This window comes from Rattus norvegicus, chromosome 10, assembly GCF_036323735.1.
Source record: "Rattus norvegicus strain BN/NHsdMcwi chromosome 10, GRCr8, whole genome shotgun sequence".
Taxonomy (NCBI): Eukaryota; Metazoa; Chordata; class Mammalia; order Rodentia; family Muridae; genus Rattus; species Rattus norvegicus.
The window spans coordinates 21,226,132-21,251,033 of NC_086028.1; the positions used below are offsets into that span (position 1 = coordinate 21,226,132).

At 45.0% G+C, this 24,902-nt stretch overlaps 1 protein-coding gene and 1 long non-coding RNA gene across 16 annotated transcripts in view; one reads left to right on the plus strand and one right to left on the minus strand.

The window, feature by feature from the left end:
• Tenm2 (teneurin transmembrane protein 2) overlaps positions 1–24,902 on the minus strand; it is a 1,136,292-nt gene that overhangs the window by 241,422 nt on the left and 869,968 nt on the right. For all 15 annotated transcript variants that reach the window (XM_039085070.2, XM_063268320.1, XM_039085069.2 and 12 more), the window contains 1 exon segment: positions 23,562–23,800. In XM_039085070.2, coding sequence (XP_038940998.1) covers positions 23,562–23,800 — 239 coding nt within the window.
• Positions 9,098–11,355, plus strand: LOC108352204 (uncharacterized). Its single transcript, XR_005490632.2, has 2 exons — positions 9,098–9,300; positions 10,038–11,355. It is a non-coding gene; the product is annotated as an uncharacterized LOC108352204 (long non-coding RNA).

Genomic DNA, 24,902 nt, shown 5'->3' on the forward strand with positions numbered 1-24,902 from the left:
AAGAACACTGGGAAGATGCAGGTTGTACCTTCCCTGTAGCCCACCACCGAGAGCCCATGCAAATGAGTTGGCCAGTCTAAAAATAACAGCCTCAGTCCTATTAGATATTAAAGCCCTTCATAATTATCGTTTGTTTACTCTGAATGATAACTCGGCAAGGGTGGGCACTTCTATCTTCACACTAGAGTGATAATCTGAACCTCTGGGAGACTGAAATGAGACCCGAATCCACACTCAGGTCTCACCGGACCCGACAGCCTGTAATCCCTTCAACCAGCCCTCAGCTATTCACACAGCGTTAGCCTCACTTCCTCTCCCTCCAGCAGACCGATGAGAGGCTCCCCGTGTTGGGTTTGGGAAAAATGAGGTGGATTAACGTAAGGTACCTTCCTTAATCGTTCACTACCTTATTCTTTCAGAAGGGTCAGTTACTGACCCTGGACGTTACCGATTTGGCTGAGCCTGTGAACCCTAGGAATCCTACCATCTCTGCCTCCTTGGGGTTGGGGTTATTGGTGCACGCTATTGCCACACAGATTTTTACACGGGTTCTGGGGAAAAAACTCAGGTCCTAATGCTTACACCTCCAGAGCTTTATCAACTGAGCCATTTCCCCCACCCAATTGAGCTGGGCTGCAACCCTTGGAGGTGGGTACATTTACTATTCATTCTTTAACAATGGCATAACTGTCTCAAGGCTGGGATAACTTATTTAAACTATTATCTAGTAAGCAGAGGAATAGGAATCCCTGTTTTATCCTGACTGATAGCAGAGCTTCTGACCAAACAAAATGCCCTCCTCATCTCTCCAAAGCATGGGAAAATGGCTAGGGGTTATGGCATCACGTCTCACATGAGGTTGAAGCCAAACGCGAGTGAGTAGTGAGTGTTTCTAGGGTCAGGCCCACAGAGCTCAGGTGGATGTGGGTGTCCCATCCAGGAGGCTTGACCTCGAAGCTACTCGTGCTCCCCTAACCCGATGCAGTCAGACAACTTAAGACCCCAGCTTTGCCTGCATCTGTCATGTGGGAGTGAAATGGAAGTGACACACATCCCTTGATGTCACAGGAGCCCTCCATCGACGTAGCTATATCTGGGGAGGGAAAAAATGTATTGGATACTAAGCTTAATCAGAGAAAGCAAGGGAATGAGAAAATCCTGAGTAGAAGGGCCTTGGGGACCATTCATATGGAGACCATAGAATATTATGATTAGGTGCATGGATGCTTTGCTCAGCCAGAACCTTGCTGTGTAGCCTTCCACAAGCTACAAGATACTAATGAACCTGTTTCCTTAATAAAAAAAAAAAGAAAATCAAGATCCACAGAGTGGCTCGATGTTAACAATGCAGGCAAAGCCCATTGCCTGCATGGACTGAGCGTTCCTTGCATATGATCTTTGCTACTTTGGGGAAAGTGAGGCCCTGAGAAGGTAAGTGTTTTTGTTTTTCATCACGGCTGCACCTTTAAGTTAACAGGGAAAGGAATAGAAAGCAAGCCCTTTATCTCTGGTTCCTGGAGCTTTGATAGGTCACTGGGAAATTCCAAGACTTAAGTTTTCCCATCTGTCAAGCAGGAACAACTCTCCTCATTGCTTCTAGAAGGATGTAAGGGTTTAAAATAGTGTGCAGGAAATGTTAACTGCTATTATTAGTCCTTTCTTACTTGAAAGTTTTTTATCTTCAGGATGATGAGGAGAAAATTAGGGTGCACTTTCCCCATGGCTGTTTACTAAACTGAGAGAACCAGTGGAAAGTGGAAAGGGTCCCCTGACCCACCGTCTACATGGAGGAACAGTGATCAAATAGTGGACAAACTCCAGGCTGAGGAGAGCCTACAAGAAGCCACCTGAAGCACTCTCTTCACTCAAACTAAACAGACTTGAGTTTCGTGGTTAGGATAAGAAGTGCCTTGGTCTTCTATGTGCAATACATCCCCCCCTCTGATTCTAGAAGATTCTATTGGCTCAAATAAGAAGCACTTTGCTGTAGAGCTTAGCTGCAGTGTTGCAGTGATGACCGTGGCAGAGTTTTTAAGACCCTAAGAAGCAACCACCACTGTCTTTGAGCGAGAGGGATCCATTATAGAGCTGTTTAGCCACTGCCATGTCTGGACCAGTTTGTCCAGTTTGTACCAGAACACTATGGCTGCTAAGCAGAGGACTGTGCTTCAGTCTCAAGGATGCTTGGCCATCAACGGTGTTGCTTCCTTTTGGTCTCTGGGGGCTGCCTTCCTCCCTGGTTATCAGAGCAAAAGTAGATTCATTCAGAAGGCTCAGGGCAAGGGCTTGGTGGCAAGAACTAACTGGTCTCCCTCCCCCACTCTCCAGTCCTTTGCTTTCAGTTTGGGACTCCTTCCACTTCATTGTTCCATTAAGGGTGGTTTCATCTTTTAAGTGAACTTCAATGAATGATGAAATAAAATACTTCGCACAGATGGCCTTGCATTTGAATAAGAGGAAACCATTATGCCTTGTGCAGAACGGAGTGTTTTATTTGTGTTTCGAAGGAAGCAAAGGATGGCTTTTTCCAAAGGAGGCTTTTTCCTTCTAAGCTTGAAGGAAAGCGACTTGTCTACCCTACTTATCAGTGTGTGCGTGAGTGAGTGTGAGTGTGAGTGTGTGTGTGTGAACGCATGCATGTGCACGCATGCACCTATACATGCATGTGTGGAGCTCAGAGATCAATGTTAGATTTTTGTCCCCCACCTCACTCCCTATCTTTTGAAACAGGACTTCACTGATCACAGAGCTAACTTGCCCTTTTGGCTAGAGGAGCTGTTCAGTAAGCACCAGTAATCCTCTGGCCTTCCCAGCACTAGGGTTACAAGGTGTTCCTGGCCCTTACATAGGTATCCAGCTTTAACATGGGCAACGACTTTACCGGCTGAGCCATCTTACTACCTTCCTTATATGGCATTTATGGACGAGAAGCTTACTGTATCAGAGGAGGCTATGGTTAAGACTATCTACAGAAGCTTAGCAGTTTGTCCTCCTGCAGTTGATATCGGGCCTTATTCCTTACTCCTCATTGGGCAGGTTGCCGAATAGTTTTTGTGTTTTGTTTTCTTGTTTTGTAAGATAAAAATAATAACAGCTTCCACTTTATGTGGCCATTATAAGGAACTATTTAAGGCCATTAAATAAGAAACTATGAATTTATTGGAATATAATAAATGTTCTAATCATCATTAATTACTGATGAGACACTAAGACAGATTCAGAAAAACCCTTTATTTTACACTTGTGCTCCCATCCTTCACCCCCACACCCTATGCAGGTGGCCCTCTTTACCATTAGTGTCTTTGCAGGCGACAAAATTAAGATGAGCTTTTCAGGGTGGGCCCCAGTTTAGTTTGCCCGGTGTCCTTATTAAAAAGGGAAATTTGGATACAGAGATAGACAAAGATGCTATCCAAAGACTGAGCTGCATTGTCACAAGCCACTGAAATACTAGAGCTGGAAGAGAGGCTGTCACAGCTCCTCTCTGGGGCCTTTATGGGGAGCCTAACTGGACTCCCATTGGCCTTGGACTTCTGGTTCCAGAACTGTGAGACAATGACCCTTGGCTGTAAGTCACTTGGTCTGTGGTATCCCTATGGCCGCCCATGCAGACTAACACACCATCTTCCAAAAGCACCACCATACTAGAGGCGTATGAAAGGAAGGTTTTCTAGACGTAGCTATTCTGTATCTATTTTCAGAGATGTAGAAACTTGTAAAAAAACATTACAATGTATAACATTTTATACAAGTTTCTACATCTCTGAAAATAGATACAGATGTATAAAATCACTCAAATCAGTAACTGATGGGTTTTGGATCGGAGAATTCCAAGCACCTTTCCCCCTGTTGCCTTCCACCAGTGGATCTAGGAAAGCTTTCCCAGCCTCTCCTGAAATAAGAGGCATCCATGTGACATAGTTTTGACTCGGGAGAGCCACATAAGATTGTGCCTTTCATTCGTATGTGTACTGGAGGAAAAGACGATTTTGTCTATTTCTGGCGAAATAAAACTTTAATCTTTCCTTTCTTCTTTCTTCTTACTCCTCAAAGATGGATCGGATTCTGGAGTGACATTAGCCACCAGGGGACAGGAAGTTTATAAAGACAGGCATTAGCAATGTGGAGACTCATGAAGAGTCCAGCTTGCTGGGAGCATGAACAGCACAGGACCCTGACAATGTCACATACCTATGAGAGGGTAATAGCATCTTAATACAAGCCAGCACATAGTTTTGTTTTGTTTTGTTTGTTTTTTAAAATATTTATTTATTTTTATCTGCATGAGTGCCCAGTAGCTATTTTCAGACATACTAGAAGAGGGCATTGGATCCCATTACAGATGGTTGTGAGCCACCATATGGTTGCTGGGAATTGAACGCAGGACCTCTGGAAGAGCAGCCAGTGCTCTTAACCACTGAGTCATCTCTCTAGCCCCAGCAAACCTTTTTACGGCTGGCAATGTTGCAAGCTATGAGTGAAAGAACTCCTTTTAGGACACCATCTTTTCTTTTTAAAAATACTTACTTTTATTTTTAAAAAAGCTATGTGTATGCTTGCGTGTGGCGGGTATGTGCACAAGAGTGTAGGTACCCACAGAGGCCAGAAGGGGGCGACAAATACTCTGGAGCTGGATTTACAGGAGGTTGTGCGTGGATGACGTAGGAGACCAACCGTGCCTCCAGCAAGAGCAGTACATACTCTTAACTGTTGAGCCAGCTGTCGAGTTACTGGACCTGTCTTCACTGGTCATCTTGCCGTGAGGTCTCTTTCGCACAGCTTCGAAGTGCATTTTATTTTGTCCAGTAGTTCCTTCTGTCTGTGTCCTCTCTTGACACATGTCCCAAATGTATTGTTCTACAAAACACACCCAGCTAAGGAATGTGTCATGTTTTAGTTCTCAGGATACAGCTAACATGGGAGTAACTGGTGTGCACAGTTAAGCAGACTCCACTTTCTCCTTTGAAAGCATCATCACCAAGAGTTGATTTTTAAGGACTTCTGAGGGAAGCAAATACATCGAGCAAAGGCGGTTAATCACACACTTGTAAGTTGATGGCGATGAATGTGGTGGACTTTGGAACTAATTCTCTCTGATCCTCAAACCCAATGCACCAACTATATGTGCCTTTAGCAAATTGTTTAATTATCCGAGTCTCTTTCTCTAATTTTAAATGGGAAGATAGAGTCAGGGGGACAATGAGTTGGATATTGAATGAGGAGTTTTTGAACATAATAGGTCCTTAACAAATGGCTGGCTTTGAGCTACATCTCATGGAAAAGAAATTTGGGGTAGACCTATACTTGGAGGGACTAAACCTTCTTCTTACAGGACTGAGTGGACCAACTTCGTTCAAATAACCACTTCAGACTTCACACCACCCTTTGCCTCCACTGAAGGAGGTCTAAGACAGTGACCATGAGAAAGAACACCAAGCATAAAGAAAGCTCCTGATTTCCTTTAAAAGCCGTGATAGTGAAGGGAGGGAGGGGAAAATATTCAATTATAAATCAGCAGGCACACGGATACTTTGGGTCAGGTAATCTTGTACTTAAGGGGTGTTCTGAGGATTACACGACAATCAGCAATGTTCTTGACCCCTCCCCTCTACTTACCATCCTCTACCTGGGACACCCAATGATGTCGGTGGGCATTGCTCAGTATTCTCAAGTGGGTGGTGTGGTGACGCACTGAGCTAGTAGGAAGGGCAACCGAACCCTGGTATACCAAAGATCTTGCTGGGTGAATCTCACTGGGGACAGCTTGTAAGCGGTCCTCAGTGTACTGTAACCCTGCGTTCAGGAGCACAGCTGCCAGAGTGGAGAAGTAGTTTTGCACATCCCTGGGCTTTGACCACCTTCTGAATGAGCAAAGGCAGAAGCGACCTGTAATTACTCCAACCAGACGGCAAAGCCAGGAGTGATAATATTTAGACTACTGCATCAATCCGTGCGAAGGATCTCTTCAAACCAAGTCAACTTAAAGGACAAAATACTTGACATTCCGTAAAATGGCCTTATGGGTTCCCATCCATCCTTTTCATACAAGGCTGTTATGGTCAAAAGGATCAGCACAAGAGCAGCTAAGAAAAGCAGCTGTCATCTGAGATGGCACCTCCTCCCAAGTGTTCAGGAAGACCTCCAACTTGAGTATTCGTGGGCCATTTGTTCCCATTTCACAGACGGTGCTTACCAAGCCCTCTGCTTCTATCATACAGAGATCATCCAAGATTTGCTAGTCACTGGCGTGAGCCGATAGGCGGCCTTTTCGCCTGGCTTTCCTTCTCCTCGGCTCTCAGTAATTTTCAGAGTTCTCCATGAACGCGCCACACATTGGCCAGAATCCCCTTTCAGTCATACATATGCGGTCTTGGAGGCAATACTCATCTACATTTCTTGCTGGGTCTTCTGGGGGAGCCCTCGGTTTTAAGACGGCTGTTCTAAGAGACTCAGTTGCTACACTGTGATGCACTGAAGAGGCCAAAACCGGAGGGAGAGGCTGCTGTGCATGGAAATGCACTGTACATATTACTTCATTACGCACTTGAGAAATGACAAGTTGCTCCGTAAGAACAGTGTGAGCTGTTCTCTCACAACTTTACCTGTGGTTAAGAGCCTATCCACTCCACTCCGGAACTCCACTCTAAACTTCATCTGGATTTCTTACAACCCTCATGCTATCTCTGAATCCCTGGAAGTAGGTTCCCTTTGTTTTTTTTAAAGAGGGTTTCAGAGTGTTGTCAGTACAAGACACAACATAGTTATGCTGTGATTGTCTATCCTGCCCGATGAGCTACTATATTTAAATATAACATAAAATTGACTATGCCTTCCATAGATGTAACATCTAACCCCAGGGATGATGTCTCTGCCAGGAAACCATGCAGGCTGTAGGGTTGAGTTTATCAAATATTATGGCCTCTTATGCATGGCCAAATACAGGAGGTAGGCGTTTGACTTTGGTCTTCACTGAGGTTGGAAATGGTTACTGGTTCAGGACGCTATATACCGTGAATGGTGTGGTACCCTGCATAAATCATGGTGCTACTAGCAATATGGCGTCACTCTGAACAAAAAAAAAAGCCAGGCAGAAATAGGATGCCTAGCTTCGTGGCCAAGGCTAGCTTCCTGATCCCCTGCAGCAAAGAGGAGATTTGAAGAGGTGCAAAAAGGATGGAGAGAGAAAGAAAGCACAGAGACACAATTACAGACTAAATTTAGGATCATCCGCACGGCGGATCTGGATGGCACAAACTGAAGTGCGTCCAGAGCCTAAATTACCTTGGTTAGTTTAGAGACGGATCCTCAAACTCCCCAGGTGAACGTGCTGGTTTACGCTTGACTCTGGGCACCTAACATCTGAGAGGGCTCTTCATACACTTCAGTCAAATGTTAAAGCACAGAAAATAAATGGAACCCTCAGTGAGGAGCAGGGGGAGGTGGAGGGAGAGGGTCAAAGGCTCATTCCCCGATGTCTAGCCCTCTCTGCCCAGATCCACAAAGCCATAACCAACTCCATCCATCTCCCCCCTTCTGCCTGGGTATGGTGAATCAGCTTCATTTGCAGACACAGGGCAGAGGCCTTAGAGTCAAAAGCTGCTCTTACGGGTGCACAGGTAGCAGATTCGTCATCATTTCCAACCCGCTCCCAACCAGCGGATCAAAAGGCAAGTTTCGTCTTTTAAGATTTTCATCTGTCAGCTGCCTTGCCCTGAATCAAACAGGGCAATGGTACAGCCTCTCCTGACCACAGCCTGCATCTGAAAAGGCAAGTGCCTTCAAGTCTCGGGGTGCGTTTTCTATTTATAAACGAGTATGCTGCACTTCAGTGGGTACAGCCCAGTGCTGCTTCTCGGTTTCCAAGATCTGCATTACATACAAGGCCTGTGTGATGGCGGAATTTCGTTAGCTTTTTGGAGTTTGGTTTTAGCTTAGTTCTGCCCTTCTTTTCCTCTACAGACGCTCATACAAAATCCAAAGTGAATGCCTCAGAAGGGGTCTTGATGGGTTTCATTGGATCAAAGGGCTCTCTCATAATAAAGAAACCGCACAGAGATTTACTGAGTGCATTAAAAAAGAATGGCTTCCAGCCAGCCCTGGTAGAATTACATAGCAATAAAAAAAATGCTTTGGCCAACCGTGCTTTTAGAAAAGTGAGTGGTGATTTAAAGATTGTGTGTTAATTTTTAATTTTTCAGACTTCTCCTTTTCTGACAATAATAATTAATAATAAAAAAAACCCTGGAAGATGTATTATAAAATTCTCTCTTCTTCAGCTCCCGAGTCAACATAAAACAAAATGTATTTTAACCCAGATTTTCCTTGGTTGGAAGCAACTTCTCTCGGAGTCTCTCTGAAACTCAATGTTTGCAGTGTCTTCTCTTTCTTGGGCCATCACTACCACACATATACAGCCAGCACCTTCTGAGAAGTCTCCCTGCCTCCTCTCCCCTCCCATTCCCCAATCTACCCTGAATCCTCAATCAATTAGTAAATAAATATTTATGGAGCCTCTAGCAGGTAATTGACATGAAATCATGTCATAATTTTATCACATTACACTCTCACTTATGAACTTAGAGTACCTCCCCACTGCCAAATTAATCAAATTAAACCTCCTGCCAGATTTCAAGACCATCTATCATCTGGTGGCATTCTATCTCCACTCCCCTTTTTAACTGGCCTCGTCAGTCAGTTGTCCACATGGCCACTCCTTCCTGACTAATTTTAGTCTCTCACCTTCCCCCGTTTTTGTGTTGCCGTCTGAAGGGCTTCTAGGTCGATTCCTGGTTTCACTTTATCTATTTTCCCAGGACTGAGCTAAACTGTGCCCTCTTCTGCCCAGTCATCCTCAGCTACAGGGGGTTTCTCCTCTTTTCTGGATTCTAACAGCCAAATTCCCAAATTCCAACTTTGTGTTTTCTCCCCTCTAATGACATTATGTACCAAGCAAAAATAATTTAAAAAGAAATCAATATCTGCTTTAAACTTTGCATTGGATAACTATGAGAACCACACCATCACTGTCACTGTCACCATTCCTTCTTGTTAAGTAAAACAAAACTCAGGGAATTCAATCTACTTTCCCATGAGCACTCAGTTAACTAGGGTTGAGGAACTTGCTTATGCAAATTCAGGTTTTCCTCATTGGAGGGCCCCATTACCCACGTGGGCCTCACAGTGAGAACTGAGAAGGTTTCCAGGCAAACAAGGGTCCTTGGTGGTGGAAAGAAGAACTCCCCATTGGTGTGTGAAAAAGAAAGGCTTTCTCAGCTTGATAATCCACCCTCCTTACCATAGGTATTCCTAAACCCTTCTGAAACCTCAAATGGCACTCATTTTGGGGACCTCAGAACCTCTTTGGTCCGATGGCTTGCATAGTTTCTCCAGGAACCCTGTCGGTCCTGAAGCCCGGAGAAAAGGGTGCATTTTCAGACACTGACCTCGGAAAGCTCAGACGCAAGGTTGTTTTGCTTGAAACCGAAAGTGAAAACTTCCTATGACATTTAAAACATCCCTACGACAGGGCCTTTGTGAGCCGGTGTGGGCAAACCCACGCCGGTCCTGAGAAGTATCGCCGACCATTCTGCTGTCTGACTCACACATTTCAGCAGGCACCCGGGTGGAACCAGCTCAGATTGCAGCTCATTAGCGCGGCCGAATAGGAGTTTAAGGGAAAGTGTGTGGTAAACAATGGTAATCCCCGACTAAAGCAGGAGAGAGCGACCTTTTTCTCCTCCCTAAAACAAATCGCTGTTCTTGGGCAGCACGGCACCCCTTTTACTATTACTGGTTAATACGACCGCAGGCGGAGGATGCAGCTGAGGCCCCGCTGAACAGGTTCCACAGTCAGGCCGAACATAATCCCTCATGTAATGAAAAACCTATTTCTATTTCTGAGCCCTCACTACTCTTCATACTGAAGAGCCTTGTGCCTGTCACACATTTATTGAAGCTTATTACTCATCTAGGCAGCGGGGCCCAGTTAGTATTTGGAATTATATTTTAAATCACAATTTTTCTATTATTTATTTTAGGATTCCAAGGCTGCGGTGAAAGCATGTCAGTGTTATTCTTGATGTGCATTCAAAGGCATTAAAGCCTCAAGTCGAAATTCTTTGCTACCTGGAGAATCTTTATGCACAAGTGGAAACCCTTCCATCAAGACACCATGGCGACCCTCCCACAGACTTTTCTGTGATGGTGCAGTGGAGATTGGGAGGATCTGGATCGACTTAATCCTTGCTGGCCATGGGCTTTAACCCTCACCTCAGCATGCATACCCCCCTCTCTATCCCCCGGGTTTCTGAAGATAAATGGGCAGAATCTTTTAGGGTGCCAAGGACAGGACTGCGAACAGATGGACTAAAACCATGGCCTCATCTTCCAGCGGAAAAATAAGAGCCGGCTTCATCTCAGTCAAAGGATTTTCTGAACTGACCATGAAGTAAGCGTCCCTTTATCTGCAAGGCTACTGGTGAACATGTGGTTCTTTCTTGTTCTATGGAACCAATGGAAATTACTGCTTCCCTACGTCTGCACTTGGTTCTTCCTGTTTGCCTATTTCTATGGAAAAATATGTATGCATACATATATTTACACATATGTTTGTACATGTATATACATATATGTATCTGTATATGTACATAACTATACAATCATATATTACACACACACACATTCTGACTACACAAAGCACACTCTTTCACATCATCTTCCCCTTCTTCTGAATCCTGCTTTTTCTCACTATACTTTCTTCTCATTTGCATATAAAACATTCCCCTCCATGAGGGCCTGTACCCCCTTGGCCCATCATTAGACTGAAATATCGGCCCAGACTTGACGGCATTCCTCACAGAAGACAAGAACCCTTTCCGTGTTTCTTCGGTTCACGCCTAGCTTCTCTTCCTCTGTCTTTACATTTTCACCAACAGACTCCCACACAAGCTCTTCCAACAAAATGCTTGCTGTGTAATACCCTTCCTGGTGAGTGAGTTTTGAAATGTGAGATGCTACAGGCTTAGAGCCAATTCCATCCACTCTGGTACTTCCCCAGTTTGTGGGTTCTCTCTCCCTCCCCCCCCTCTCTAATTTGGATATCACATGAGAGTCACAGGCAAAGTAAAAATTGGGGAAGGTGGGTAAAGTGTGGTAGCAGGCAATGTATGCCAAAGAAAGAATTCCAAAGGGTATAGGTAAAACTGACAAGGGGACATTGGCTTCTGTGTGAGCTCAGGCTTTTGTTGTTGTTGTTTGTGGTGTCTTTTTGTTGGTTTTTGTTTTTCCCATGCTGTGACAGAGCTCTCCCTTGGCTTGGCACACTGCTGTTTAATAAATCCCACAGTCATAAAAACACATCAGACAATTTTTCTTCCTTCAAGGCAAATCTAATCTGGGCTCTTTCTTTGGTCCCACTCTCCCATTTCCCTCTGACATTAAAACAAGCCATCAGTGTTTCATTACAATACAACTATCATCTCTGTGTGGTCAGCCGACCTTTCCGGGAGGCTTAACTCCTGTCAGTTTTGAAGAGAAGAATAAAACACCATGCAGTCAGCAGGCACATCCTCACAAAAGAAATGAAGACATTTCTTCCAAGACAGGGTCAGGACCATAGGGCCTTAGGCAGTACCTTTACCCCAGTGACTGTAGGGAGAAAGAAGGTTGGGGTGGGAGCCGGAGGCTGAGAGAAAGCCACAGCTCAAAAGAGCAGTAGATTTTTAAAAAGCCCCAAATGAAATTAACTCCATGGTCTCTTCTTACTCTGTATATTACTTTCAAAAATTAAATATGACAGAAAGGATGAATGTGGACTTTGCTCAAAGATGGTTAATGGTGCAGTGTTTGGGACAGGGGACGGGACAGAGGAGGCAGTACCATCTCTATCTGTTCCGATGCCAACAAACACTGAGAGGGATGGAACAGATGCAAGCAGGACAGGAAGCTGCTCCCCAGAAGCCACACCAAATTTCCCAGTTAAAGGTTTCATGAAATGTGCACATGGAGGGGACACAGGGGAAGAAAGAGATAGTGGGAATGGGAATATTTTGGAGGAAGAAGTTGTGGGGTTTCACAGCATACCAAGGTAGCTGTAATTTGTAACGATTTATAGGATACTTAGTAAAGAACCAGAAAAGAGGTGCGTGAGGGCCCCCAACATTCCCATAAAAGAATGATAAATGTTTAAGGAGGGAAATGAGAACTGTGCCCATTTGATAATTTCTTAGTGTATACACTGAATTCACTCCATCCCATGAACTCACATAATCCTTTATGGGTCTACCAAACCCACATAAATTAAAAAATAAGTTTCTGAACGTTGAGGACAGGGTTTGTCAGAGCTGTGAAGGCAGCGTGAACTGGAGTGAGCCTGTTTACCTGGGCCAGATAGAGACACTCATCTCCCCTCTTTTCTCCATTAATGTCCTCAGCCTCTTGCTATATCATGACCAAGCAGTGAGGAGCTGTCAGTGTGGTCCAGTTAGGATAAAAAGACCTGCTTAAGCAATGGCAGTTCCTTCATTCCCTGCATTGCATTGGGAGGCTATGTTGAAGGCGACTTTCAGTGAGTCTAGTAGACATTCATTTAGTGCCGCGGAGATAAGCAAAGTGAGGCAAAGAAAGGACCTGGTCTAGAATGGTTCTCCTCCAGCTCTTGTTGACATTTGAATAGGGTTGTAGACACTTGGGGATGTGGTCACGTGATTACAAAGTATAAATACGCCTACTGTCTGGCTTCACAGGGACATCCTAAGACACCGGATCTGAAGGTGAATGTGATTTGGGAACCCCCAACCTTTCGGTGCTCCCCTAGGGACTAAGAGTCATATCGGTTCTTTCTTTCCTTTGCATCATTCTCAGTAGCGAGGGCTGTAGCTGAATTACATAGATATCAATTAGACCCAGTGGAAGATAAACCACCCTCAGTGCAAAACGGTTTTGCAGGATGAGTTATTCTTCAGAGTCCCCTTCATAATATATTTGAAATATAGATTGATGGTCGGCATTACACACATTACTCTCATCTATTAGGCAAGAGCCTGCCGTGTCTATAAACTCAATTTCCTCCAGCATGGTAGCTTTCTGGGTTATTTGGATAAATGTGATGCTGTCCACTATTGTTTATCTCAGTAGTTCATGAGGGAGCCAAAAACTTAATGGTGTCAGATGAGGGGGCGGAACATCACCTCTGTTCTCAATGGCTGCTTTTCTTCTCGGCACATTGGTTGGATGACCGATTTAAGGCATTGTGAGGAGTATTACAGGTAATCTGGTAGGCTGGGAGCCAGTCCTCTATACTCTTCTAGTTTCTCCATATTTTACCGTCCTTGATCTAGAATTTCATAGTCTTCATTGTTGACTTAATGCTTCTAATTAGTTCTATTCAGAGTCCATGCATTTTTCCTTTGGTTCTTAAACTTCTCCCATCATCCTCTTTGATATGAGTCCCCCCCCTTTTTTTTTGGCTCTGGACTTTGTACTTCTGATGTCTCAAGAAGTGAAAGATAACTAGAGGCCAGGTTTTTGTTTGTTTGGATGATTTAAAAATTTAAAATTTGGAAGGGAGGTGACAACGTTGTCATTCGATAACAGACTAGACAGAAAGAGACACAAATGTCCTCACTTTCAGTGCAATCCACCTTTCAGGGAAAGAAAACAGATGATGATGGACCATTGACTCATACCAATAAGTTAATAAAAAGCTTTTTAGTACAGCTTCTGTCCCCTGACGTTCCTGAGAAATAGGAAACCCACGCCTTTTATCACTGTTATGTGCCTGATTAACATTAGACTTCCAGTCACTTATGCAAAACATAACTTACCCCAGGCCTTTTAAACCTTCCTATTAACTGTACACTTTTATGGGGTTGCTTGTGATGAACAGAGAAAAGTCAAATAAAAATGTCCCTGATTCTGGGATTGGTCAGCAGATTCCTGAACACTGCATTACCAATCAATCACTTGGCAAAATAAAATTTCATGATCAATGGAAAGGCCACAAACTCACAAACGTAAGTCTATAGACATGCTCCTAATAAATTTTAGATTAACATAAATTAGTAATAGATAATATTAGCATACAACATTATAAGATTTCTTCTCCCCTTTGGAAAGAGAGTAACCCCACAATTCTCTCGAGATTCAGGAAGTCTGGAAGTCTTGTTATTAAAAGAAAATTTAAATACACATACTCTAAATTTAGCTAATTCCCCCCAGAAGTCTATGGTGATAAAATTTAGGACATAAAGTAGCTTTAAAACCAGTTTTTTTTAAATGCATCTAATTCCCAGGCACTTCCGAACTTCCTGGAAGGATTTCAATGCGTTTATTGGGGCCTGAAGAACAGGAGGCGATGGGCTTGCTTGCCACTCCCTTCTCTCTGGGGAACAGAAGCCCGTCTAATCTAAACTTCATTAAGGTGACTTTAAAGCGCTTATGGTGTAATATAAGTCAGCAAACGGAGAGAATTGCATCATGGCCGCCCAGGCAAAAGTAAGGTAATATGTCCTTCTTTTCTAAAGATCGCAGTCCCCAGGGGAGAGGCAAACGTGTTTGCACAAATCTTCCCACAAATGACCTAACTTGACTGAAAACCCAGCCCAAGGGAAGGGCCTTCCCTAGCAGCTGTGAAGAAAACCATGATGAAAAGACTTGCAAAGACAGGGGCAAAGTTCCCCCTCCCTTCTTACCCATACCTTTGTTTTTGAGCAGCAAAAAGCTTTTGAAATACGCTGCATGTTCCATTTTTTATAAATTTCTCTCTGGTTATAAGAGAGGAGGATAGGATTTTTTTTTCCTGTCCCCTCCCACCCAAAATTTTTTAATACCAATTCATAACCAGGCTGTTAAAGCTTTCTGATACGTCTTAATATTTACTTGAGGCCAAAAAGTTGGTGATATAAAAAATAAAATTAGCAGCCCGTGTAATGCACTCTCCTCTTTTTACGGGAGGTACTAAGTGTATTAATATAGTTGATGGGCTGTTTGTTCCTAATACGGAGGCTCTTGCAATGAGATATCAATCTATGGAATGATTTGTTTGATAAGAGGGCTCCGGTGCAATCTCTTCCTATTTGCTCATCACAATCAAAATATGAATTTTAAGGTAATAGAATTTCCCCTGGCAGACACGAGAAGTCTGCTTTAAGGTGACCTTAAGAGAAATACATATGTTTGGGGAGTTGGCTTTGGGTCAGATCTCTGTCTTATGAGGGAGGCTACATAGCCGAGCAGGGCATCTCAGTGCACAAAGGACTGTATATGGGTCGTGTGCACAGGCCCAACTCGCCATATAATAGTTCTTTTCTCTATCTGGTGCCTCATCGAGACTGCTCTCATTCCTCTACGCATCCTCATTTAGGGGGCAACAGCAAACAGACTTTCAGATTAATGCTGTTATTTGCTCCCTCACCTTGAACTCCTGCTGAATTCTGCTCTGCCTTTGTAGTGTGAATGCCAAACAGTGGCTATCTGCCAGACAGAAACACTTCCTAGCTTCACGGAGGCGGCCGTGCTCTCCCTCGCAGTGAGGCTCAGACTTCTGGATGAAAGCTTCCAGAAGTACAGCTTTCAACGGCCTCCCCAACGTCCCCGTTGCCTAAATGCTAACATGAAATGCATTTTGGGACCGCCACGATGGCTGTTACAATGTCAGGAAGCCAGAAACCTTTCACATGAACAGGACAGGCGAAACCAGGGATTAGGGATTTGGGGTACTTGGAAAGGAGTTGCCACAAATGATCCAGTTCCGATCTAATCCTGAGCAGAACTCATTAATTCGACAAATATTTGATTGCCTTTTACAAGCAAGGCAGGGCTAGCCCACCGCTGTGGGATCTATGGGCTCCCAAGCCTAGTTTATCCTTACTAGACTTGGCCTACAGAGTAAGAACTAATACAGTAGTTACAATAGCCGCATAGCTGAGCCTCCAGTGTGTGCCAGGGCCTCACGTGGCAACCATTAAGATTTGGATCATCTCTCATGTTTCTGAATGTCTGGAATCAGACAGTATCTTCCGGCTGATGTTTTAAGTTATTGGGACCTGTTCGCTCATTGTTACCAGGTGGTCTGTGTTTCTGTCTTCCCAAACATACAAAGTAAAGACGAAGGCAAAGAAACTGAGTCAGTTGAACGGACCTTCTACCCTCAGGGAGGCATAGCCCACTGGGACACAACTGACCGTGTGTGTGCTAGATTGACAGAGTGATCCTATAGGTGCCAATCATTTCAGTTAATGCTTGAAGCATCTTTGAAAGAAAGATGTGTCTTATTTTTTAAGAGAGAGAGAGAGAGTGTGTGTGTGTGTGTGTGTGTGTGTGTGTGTGTGTGTGCATGTAGGTAGGTATGTGCATGTGTGTACAGCTTCCTGAAGAGTTCAGATCCTCTGGATTTGGAGTTACACATAAGTCTCTACTCCCTGGCATGGGTGCTGAGAACCAAACCTGGGTCCTTTGTAAAACTAGCACATGCTCTTAACTGCTGAGGTCTCTCTCCGTCTCAGCTTGAAGCATCTCTTCGTAAACAGATGTTATGTTTCTGTTTGGTTGGAGGAGAAACTAAGGGCCAGGAATACCAAACCGCATGGGCATAGACAGTCACGTGGTTGTATGCAGAGCACAGGGTACGTATTCCATACCTGGCCTCTCTGACGCATCTTCTGTCACGTCATCTGCTGTGTGGTAACCGCAGTAGGACAATGACTTCTACAATGATGCTACAGACTGGATACAGAAGGAAAGGACACTTATGGTGGACGTATTAAGAACTGGGCCCAGTGACTGGGGAAAGGAAGAAATAGACAAGGCTGAAGAAATGAGGGATTCAAAAGCTCGCCGTGGAGAGTCTGTGGGCCTGGCTACCACAGGAAGAGAGGCCCAGGACATGCTCCGAGGTAGAGCATTTGCCTACCACATGGTTGATCCCCAGCATCACGGGAAACATTTTTTAAAAGCCTTTTGTGAGTTGTAGATGTGATGGTTGCTGGCAGTTTTAACTGCCTCAGAGACAGTGAGAAGGGCCGCAACTTGGAGATGACAGGAGATGAAGCGTGGTCAGCCAATCAACATGTCTTTGTAGGGACTGAACCCTGGCCCAGAAGGTGACACTAGTATTGGTCCCCTGTAATCCTTGTAGGACAGACTTTCAGTTGTGTCTGTCCCTCCCTGGTTTTGCTTGAGCACACTGTACAAAGTCAGAGCTGGCTTTTCTCTTTTGCTCTCATTCTTACCCAACAAGGCGGAAATGGCAAGCGTTGGCCACTCCTTGGACTTTGGGCAGGGATCTTGGGAGGACAGCAAGGCAGGGTTGGCATCGCTACTGACCATGCAGAAGAGTCTGGGCGCAGGCCCTTGAAACTGCATGCGCGTGTTCTTAAAGAAGCCACTCCCTTTTCAGAAGCAGAACTCACTTATGCCCAATGTCAAACATGAGGTACAAACGTTACATGTGGCTGCGGTGATAGAGGCCCAGCTAATGAATGACTTAATTTTCTTCCTGTAAATTGACAGGCCCTCTGAAATCAGGAGTACAGCTATGAAATGACAATCCCACTGCCAAAGACTCGCTGGCGTGTAAGCGCTGACAGGACTTTATTATCCGGTTAAGAGCACATTAGCATATCTATTAGATGAACCCTCGGCTATACAATCGGAACAGATAATGCCTAACTGGGTCCCCTGACTTATTTGTGAGCAGCTCTTCCTTCTTTTGGACCATCTGGGGACAGGGGGTTAGATGGAAATGCTATTTGTTGGACCGCTCAGATTTAATACTTGGCATTCTGCCACTTGGATAACAGGAGGCAACCTCGTGACTTGCAAGTCACGCAGGTGAGGCTCTCCCCTCTCTCCAGATAGCCCAGGAGCCACGGGTGTGAGCGAGGGGGCCGGGCAACTTTCCTAAACCCCATGCATCCTCACAAAGGCTGCCAGGCGAGCGTCGGATTCTCGTCACTTGCTGTCGTGTTCTTTATGTTTTTCCAAAACCTGTTCTACTTTTTGAGATGAGAGAGTACACAAAATAGCAGCCTGAGAAAGCAGGCTTCATCAGTGTGAGTCTCAACATATCAATTTTCAAGTGTGGCAACTTTAAACACACGGTAGGCTTTTAGTTTCCATAGAAAATAATCTCTCATTGTTTTCAAAAGAAACTGAAAGCACCCCAAATTACCACACTTTTAACATCCTGACATGTTGATGGCCCGCGTGCTTTGCAGATCAAAGTTAGAGTGGCAGAAGACAGAGCACTGAGGTGCTTAACGCACAGCATTTCATATTTAGTAGGGATTATGGCAGTGAACAAGACAAGGTGACTTTCTAATATCATTCATATATATATATATAATTTTGGCAGCGATCTGAGGAGCTAAAGACTAATTTAAGATGACATATAAGCTCCTATCTTTTACTCTATGACTTCCCTTCCTGGTCCCGTGGAGCGGCGGCTGAAAGACCGAGAAGGGTTAAGTATGCTCTGTAAGTCAAGGATGACAGATTGAGCTGTGTCATGAGGAGTCACTGAGTGGACCCTTAGTTTAGAATTTCTAAGATCGTGTGGACTTAACAGTAGAGTCACGTGTCAGAAGTATTCTTCCTCCCTTGATATGGAGAGCTTCTGTGCAGTTTAAGGAGAGGAGACCTCATCCAATGTCGGCCTGAGTCAAAAAGGTGGTGATATCAGTCGACAGCCCAGTATTATTATTGTTCTGTTGGAAAACCTGTAGGAACTAAGTTATTGGATGATGTCTTAAAACAGCCAATGAATTTGTAAAAGAGCGAGGTGTCTTAGTTAGGGTTGTGACGAGACACCGTGACCACAGCAACTCTTACACAGGAAAACGTCGCAGTGGGGCTGGCTTATGGTTTCAGAGGTCGAGTCCATTATCATCAATGTGGGAAGCCTGGCGGTGCACAGGAAGACATGGTACTGGAGGACAAGCTGAGAATTCTCTACCCAGATCAGCAGGCAGCAGAAAGAGAATGTCACACTGGGCGTGACATGAGCATCTGAGACCTCAAAGGCTATCCACGGGGACACATTTCCTCCAAAAGTCCATGGCTACTAAATGTTATTCCCTGTGGATCTATGGCGACCATTTTCATTCAAACCCCCACATGCAGGGTGAGGGATTATGTAGCAAAATGGGACGTAGTTTTCCCCTGATGTGGTCTTCCTTCTGTGGGCTGAAGTACCATTTCAAAAGTCCGGTTAGAAGCCGGATTTTTAGGATGAAACTGTCTTTAGGAGGTTTTTTTTTAAAAAAATGTTGCTTTCCTTGTGTTTTGTCTGGAGCCAGGAATCCAGATAGAGTTATTCATTATGGATTAGGATATCAGCATCTGAACGTGGCAGTCACAGGTTCCATTTATGGTAGACTCATGGCTGAACTCTCGCTAGTCAGAAAGCAATGGAGTTTTACCCAGCAAAGATGTGATTAGTAAATGAATGGGAAAGGATTTGAATTGCCTGACAGATTCTGGCCTTTGGGTCAAATCTACTGCTTCTCTGTGTCTGGCACACGACCTAAAGAGCTGTTTTTTATGATTAAAAAAAAATCTGAAGAATGGTATTTCATGACCCATGGAAATGCTATGATGCCTAGTTAGGTTTGTGGACACACTCTCCGATGACCATCTGAGTCACAATGGGTGAGACCGGCAGGACCCAAAATATACACCATTGTCTCTCTATGGGAAAGTTTGCTGACCTCCACAACAAGAGACAGGAGGATAGGGAACAAGGCTGGGAGGTGGGGGTACAGTTTCTGCCCACCGTGTTAGTAGAGGATTCTAGAATCAAAACCAACCAATATTCCCTGTTAATAAGGATAGAACTAGGTAAGAGGAGTTGATGCCACCAGAGGTTTCATTTGGGATTTGAGAAGCTGGCTGACTGCAATCCTGGGGAGCTGTGGGAAAGACAGGGTGCCTATAAGGAGACCAAGGGAACGAGGTGTGAAAGACTATGGCTGCAGTTAGTCAGACACACGACTAGTCTCAGAGCAGTGTCTACCAAGTGAGTTTAAATTTCCTCTTCTACTCCAGAGAATGTGGGTGACTGGGCCATGTGACTTAAAAGGAGTCATGATATAATTTTATATAGAAGTTCTTTTTGTCAGGAATGCTAGTTTGTAGCAGAATGAAGCTTCTAACCAGCTCCTGTTGTAATATATATATATATATATATATATATATATATATATATATATATTCGGAAGATGAAACATAGGGATATAGAGAAACTTCTGACATTGTAGGCAATGAAAACACTTGGGCTACCCAAAGAAGAAAGTCATCTCCCATGAATGCAGCTACCTTGCTCTCCCCAGTCAAGCTCTCCTAGATAAGGATTGGTTTGGTCCAGGGGATGAGTGATCCACAGAGTGGTCTCAGGATGGCTCCGGTTGCTTTTCAGAGTAATTTCTTCCAGGGTGTTTTTACCAATGCGGGGAATATGGCCCAGTGAGGACTGGATGGAAGAACGTTTCGTGGAAGTTCTCTTACCCTGGCTGCATGAGCAGGCACTGGGGGAATCTTTCCTGAGTCAGTGAACGGCCATGTCTTCCAATTTGCACAAGGGCTGGCTGGCATTCTGGTTTTTATACACCTACCCACATGCCCGGCTATACGGAAGAACTAGTCACAGGGTGAAAGCTATTCCAAATTGCTCGCTTCTGGAAAGGCTTCTCCCCACGGGTTTGAACATGCAAGAAAGATAATTTGACCTATTTGTCACAGTGCCTGCCAGGCCTGAACCCGCTGCTGGCCCATAAATGTCCTGGAGCTGATGCTTCAATTTCAGGACCTGTCATGTTCTCGTGGAATGGGGAGTTGCGTGTGAACCAGAATGGACTGAGGTCCTGCATGTGCCAGTCTCTTTAACAGGGGCCCTGGGACTTTAGGTTCCACGTCTGTCCTTCCCTGATGGCTTGTTTTAGGTTGGTACAATGAGTGCCTGTGCCCCGCAACACTCTTCTCTGTGTTTGGCATGCAGTGTTTATGCCCCTGCAGCTTTGTAATTAATAATATACTGCTTTTCATCTTCAAAGTGATTTATACACATTAATTAATCCTCACTGTACTTCAGAGATTCTGTGCGTAAATAACCATGTCGCCCTCACGCTGTACTTAGGAAGCCAAGGCTCAGAAGGCAAACGGTTCTCTGTGGAGAAATGCATTGCCGGGTCCAATGTCAGCACTTAGGATCAGGACCTCTCCCTGAGCCTGCAGATCTCTGGCCGTCTCTGGGAGGAGCTGATGGTACTGTGTGGCTCCGCCTTTACCGTCATCACTGCTGGGCAAACCGGCCTGTTACATCACTCGATTGGAGTCATAAACTACTTCCCAATACTCCAGGGTCAAAGCATAATCTTACCTGAAGCATCCGAAATAGGAAATGATGGATTATAAACTGATAAACCACAGGAAGACGCTCAGGCCCATCTTCCAGTAGCCTCCAGACTAAGGATAAATAACGTTTCCTAATCCATCATTTACAAGTTACACACCCGATTAAAACATTAAACTCTCCCTACACAGTCGCCCGTTTACGCGATCGCCCTTACAGAAAAGCTATTATATTTTAACTATCAAGTTCAATAAATCAGGCTCTCGCCATCCGTCTCTCCCCTGCAAGGGGTGCAGAAGACACACTAGGGACACCATTGGCACAGACAGGCAGTGCCTCAATTTCTATATCTGGGCTCTCCATGATGCCCACTGGCCCAGTAGAACACGAAGCCCTAGAAGTCAGCACAGGGACCCTTTTTGAAGTTTCTGACACAAAACCAAATCATGCAAAGACCCTAAAGGCACATTCAACTTGCTTCCACTGAGCCCCTGAAACAGCCACCTGGGGACTCACACAGAATTCCCTCTAATAACACGAAGATCTCCGTTAGGGGTTCGGGGTGGGGTGTGGGTAGGGGTGGAGTTCAAGTCCACCCATTGCTGTATCCTTTATCAAGAGGTGAGAAGCAGACAGGACTTGGAATTAGGGACGTTGAGTGTCAGGCCTCAGTTCCCACTGTGCCCAGAGGGTTAGAGAGTGCAAAATGCTTTGCGGAAACCCAAGACCAGCACGGCTCCTTCCCTTTCCCCAGAGTGTCAGCATCCTCGGTTTTAGAGGCCATTATTGATGATACATGCAGCTGATAAGGAATATGTTAATGTTTCTTTTTCTATAGTAAGACAAGCGTGGTTATACTGTAGAAGACATTGAAGAGTATATATATTGATTTTTGGCTACCTTGGGCAAGGCCCCAAACTTCTAGCGGCATACCATTTTACTTCTGTGCCATCAGGTGGGCTGGTCAAATGCCCTGGGAAGTACTGCACCTGCCTGTTCTCTGGCAGGCATCATGCCAGAGGGATGAGATTCATGTAGGGGCCCCACTGCTGAGTGAGAAAGGAGGGCCGATACGGAGAGAAAGACCAGCCTAGACAGCACCAGAATCGCCCTGTCTTCTCCTAAATGGGAGGAGATTTTTTTCCCTGCATGTTTGGAGCTGTTTTGCAGTCAGTCTCCTTTAGCTGGTGTTTTATAGGTTTGCTTTGCAACATGGCACAGCTAAACCAGGGAGATCTGTCAGAGCTGCTGCCCTAAAAGCAAGCCAGAACCATCAAGTGTTTCAAATAAACTTTAACAAACACCACCATGGCCTCTGCCTGGGCCAGGAGATCTGCCATTGGCAAGCTTAGCTGACAGAGCAGCAGCGAATGGGGCTCTCTGTCAGGAACTGTGAGCAGGCTTTGTGTCCAGCCCAGGATGCTCATCTGCGCGGGGCGCCCTGCCTCTGAGCTCCCAGACATCTGCTGTTTTTCATGGTTACGTGATGGCACCTCCTGGACACAAACGAACATCCATGAAACACGTAGGAAGGTACCCCAACAGCTTCCCCATTTGCTACCCTTCCCCACACTCAGTCAGAGGGGTGCATGGTGCTGCAAGACATGGACTCTATTGAAATTCAATGCCACACAGTGGGGTGAGAACCGAAGCCAGGCAGAGGTAAAGAAAGGAAGCTGGGGCAAGGCCAACAGTGTGTGAGTGTTTGAGTCTAGATGAAGATGGTGTTGTAGGCTCTGGCCTTTCAATCCCATTTCTGTTCCACAGCTCTGAAAATCAGTGAGCTGGTTTGGCTCTCTCCCTGGTCAAGATGTTCTGTGCACAAGGACACCTATCCTCTTGAGTTTCTAGAGAACCGACGCTGCGTGAATGTCAGCGCCCTGGTTTGCATTCAACACAGTGACAGAGAAATCTAGATGACGACTGTGGGAGTGGAGGCTGGGATTCTTGCAGGGAGGAAAATTCTCAGCTCCTCCCCAGGAGAAGACACAGCCAAGATGCATAACTTCACCTCTGATAAATGTCAGCTAGAGCCATGACTGGAATGGATTCCAGGAGGGGAAAGAAATCATCCCGTCCATCGCTCATGATTATGTGTTTTAAGAGCCAACAGGCAGATTGTACAGACTACAGAGGGCTTCAGAACTCACAAGTCCATGGCCTCTTCCCTGACCTTCTCACCACCAGGGTGGTAACCAAGGCGGCTTTCACTTACCTATGAAATAGGCCAGCAAAATGGCCAGAAGGAGGGCAGCGGCAATGGCAGACAGGGCGGCGCATTTCCAACTGCAGTATTTGGAGGGTTTCTTCAGCTTGAAGGCCTTCCTAGAGAATGTATTCCGTGGCAGCAGGCGGGGTGGTGGTGTATAAACGGTCCCTGAGGTCAAGGGGTATCCTGGAGAAGAGCTGCTGAACAGGGGTGTGCTTCCGGAGGACGTCTTGAAGAGGAAGTGCCTGGAAAAGAAGAGTGAAAGGGGTCAGCCTGACTGTGGTTGGATAAGGAGGAAGCTTAGCCGTCATTCTTTTTCTACCTCTCGTAGTTCTAGTAAAATGGGAGTTAACTAACCTTAACCTTGGAAGGCAGGAGGAGGTGTGTGTGTGTGTGTGTGTGTGTGTGTGTGTGTGTGTGTGTGTGTGTGAGAGAGAGAGAGAGAGAGAGAGAGAGAGAGAGAGAGAGAGAGAGAGATTGCTTTGGCTGGTTAATACACCTTACTTCCACAAGTTTGCCTAATTTTATACTTTCGCAGATGCTTCTAGATTCTACCTTCTAGAACAATCGGGCGAAGTGTTCAGAGCAAATCTGAGAAGTGAATTACTGTCACTCACTCTGAGATGATGACAGTGATGCCGGTGGTAAGTATTGTCACATATTAGCTATGTGCAATTGAAAGACACTTGAAATGTGTTGTCACTACCATTTACAAACTAAATGTTATAATATCCCTAATTTAGAGATGAAACATCAGATTGGGAGAAGTCGGGTAAGTGGCTAAGGATTTAAACCAGGAGCTCTGTGTTTTGATTAAAAAAAAAAAAAACAACTCTGCTATTAAATATTACCCCAGACTGCCCCTTTTTACTGCAATGCTTGAACATTTTCATCTCTCCTTCTACCAGCAGTCACCGTTAGTCCCTGCTCAGACTGCATTGTTAGGTCTTGTGGACATGGTGATTCTTTTAAAAACGTTTTTGCCCGTCAATTGTACGCGGTGTCCTTGGTACTCAGACCTACGATGTGATAACTATACAATAGATTGTGAAGTGTGAAAAAAAATACATGACTTCTCAGAGGATCGTTACTCTGAAGCTACTTCCCAGAGCGTCTGACAATAGATTATTTTCTTTCCTATATATGCCAAGGATAAGATTCGCGTATGATTGACTATACTTTCTTTAAAACAGTGACATGTCCAGGGGACAGAACTTATGGATGGCTAGTTAGACTTTAGAGTCTAGCTGCTTGAGGTCAGGGGCTGCATCTCACTTAGGACTAGTTCACCCTCACGTTTCTGGTCCCCGGTTAAGATCCCAACATGCAAGGGAGACTTTATTAAAC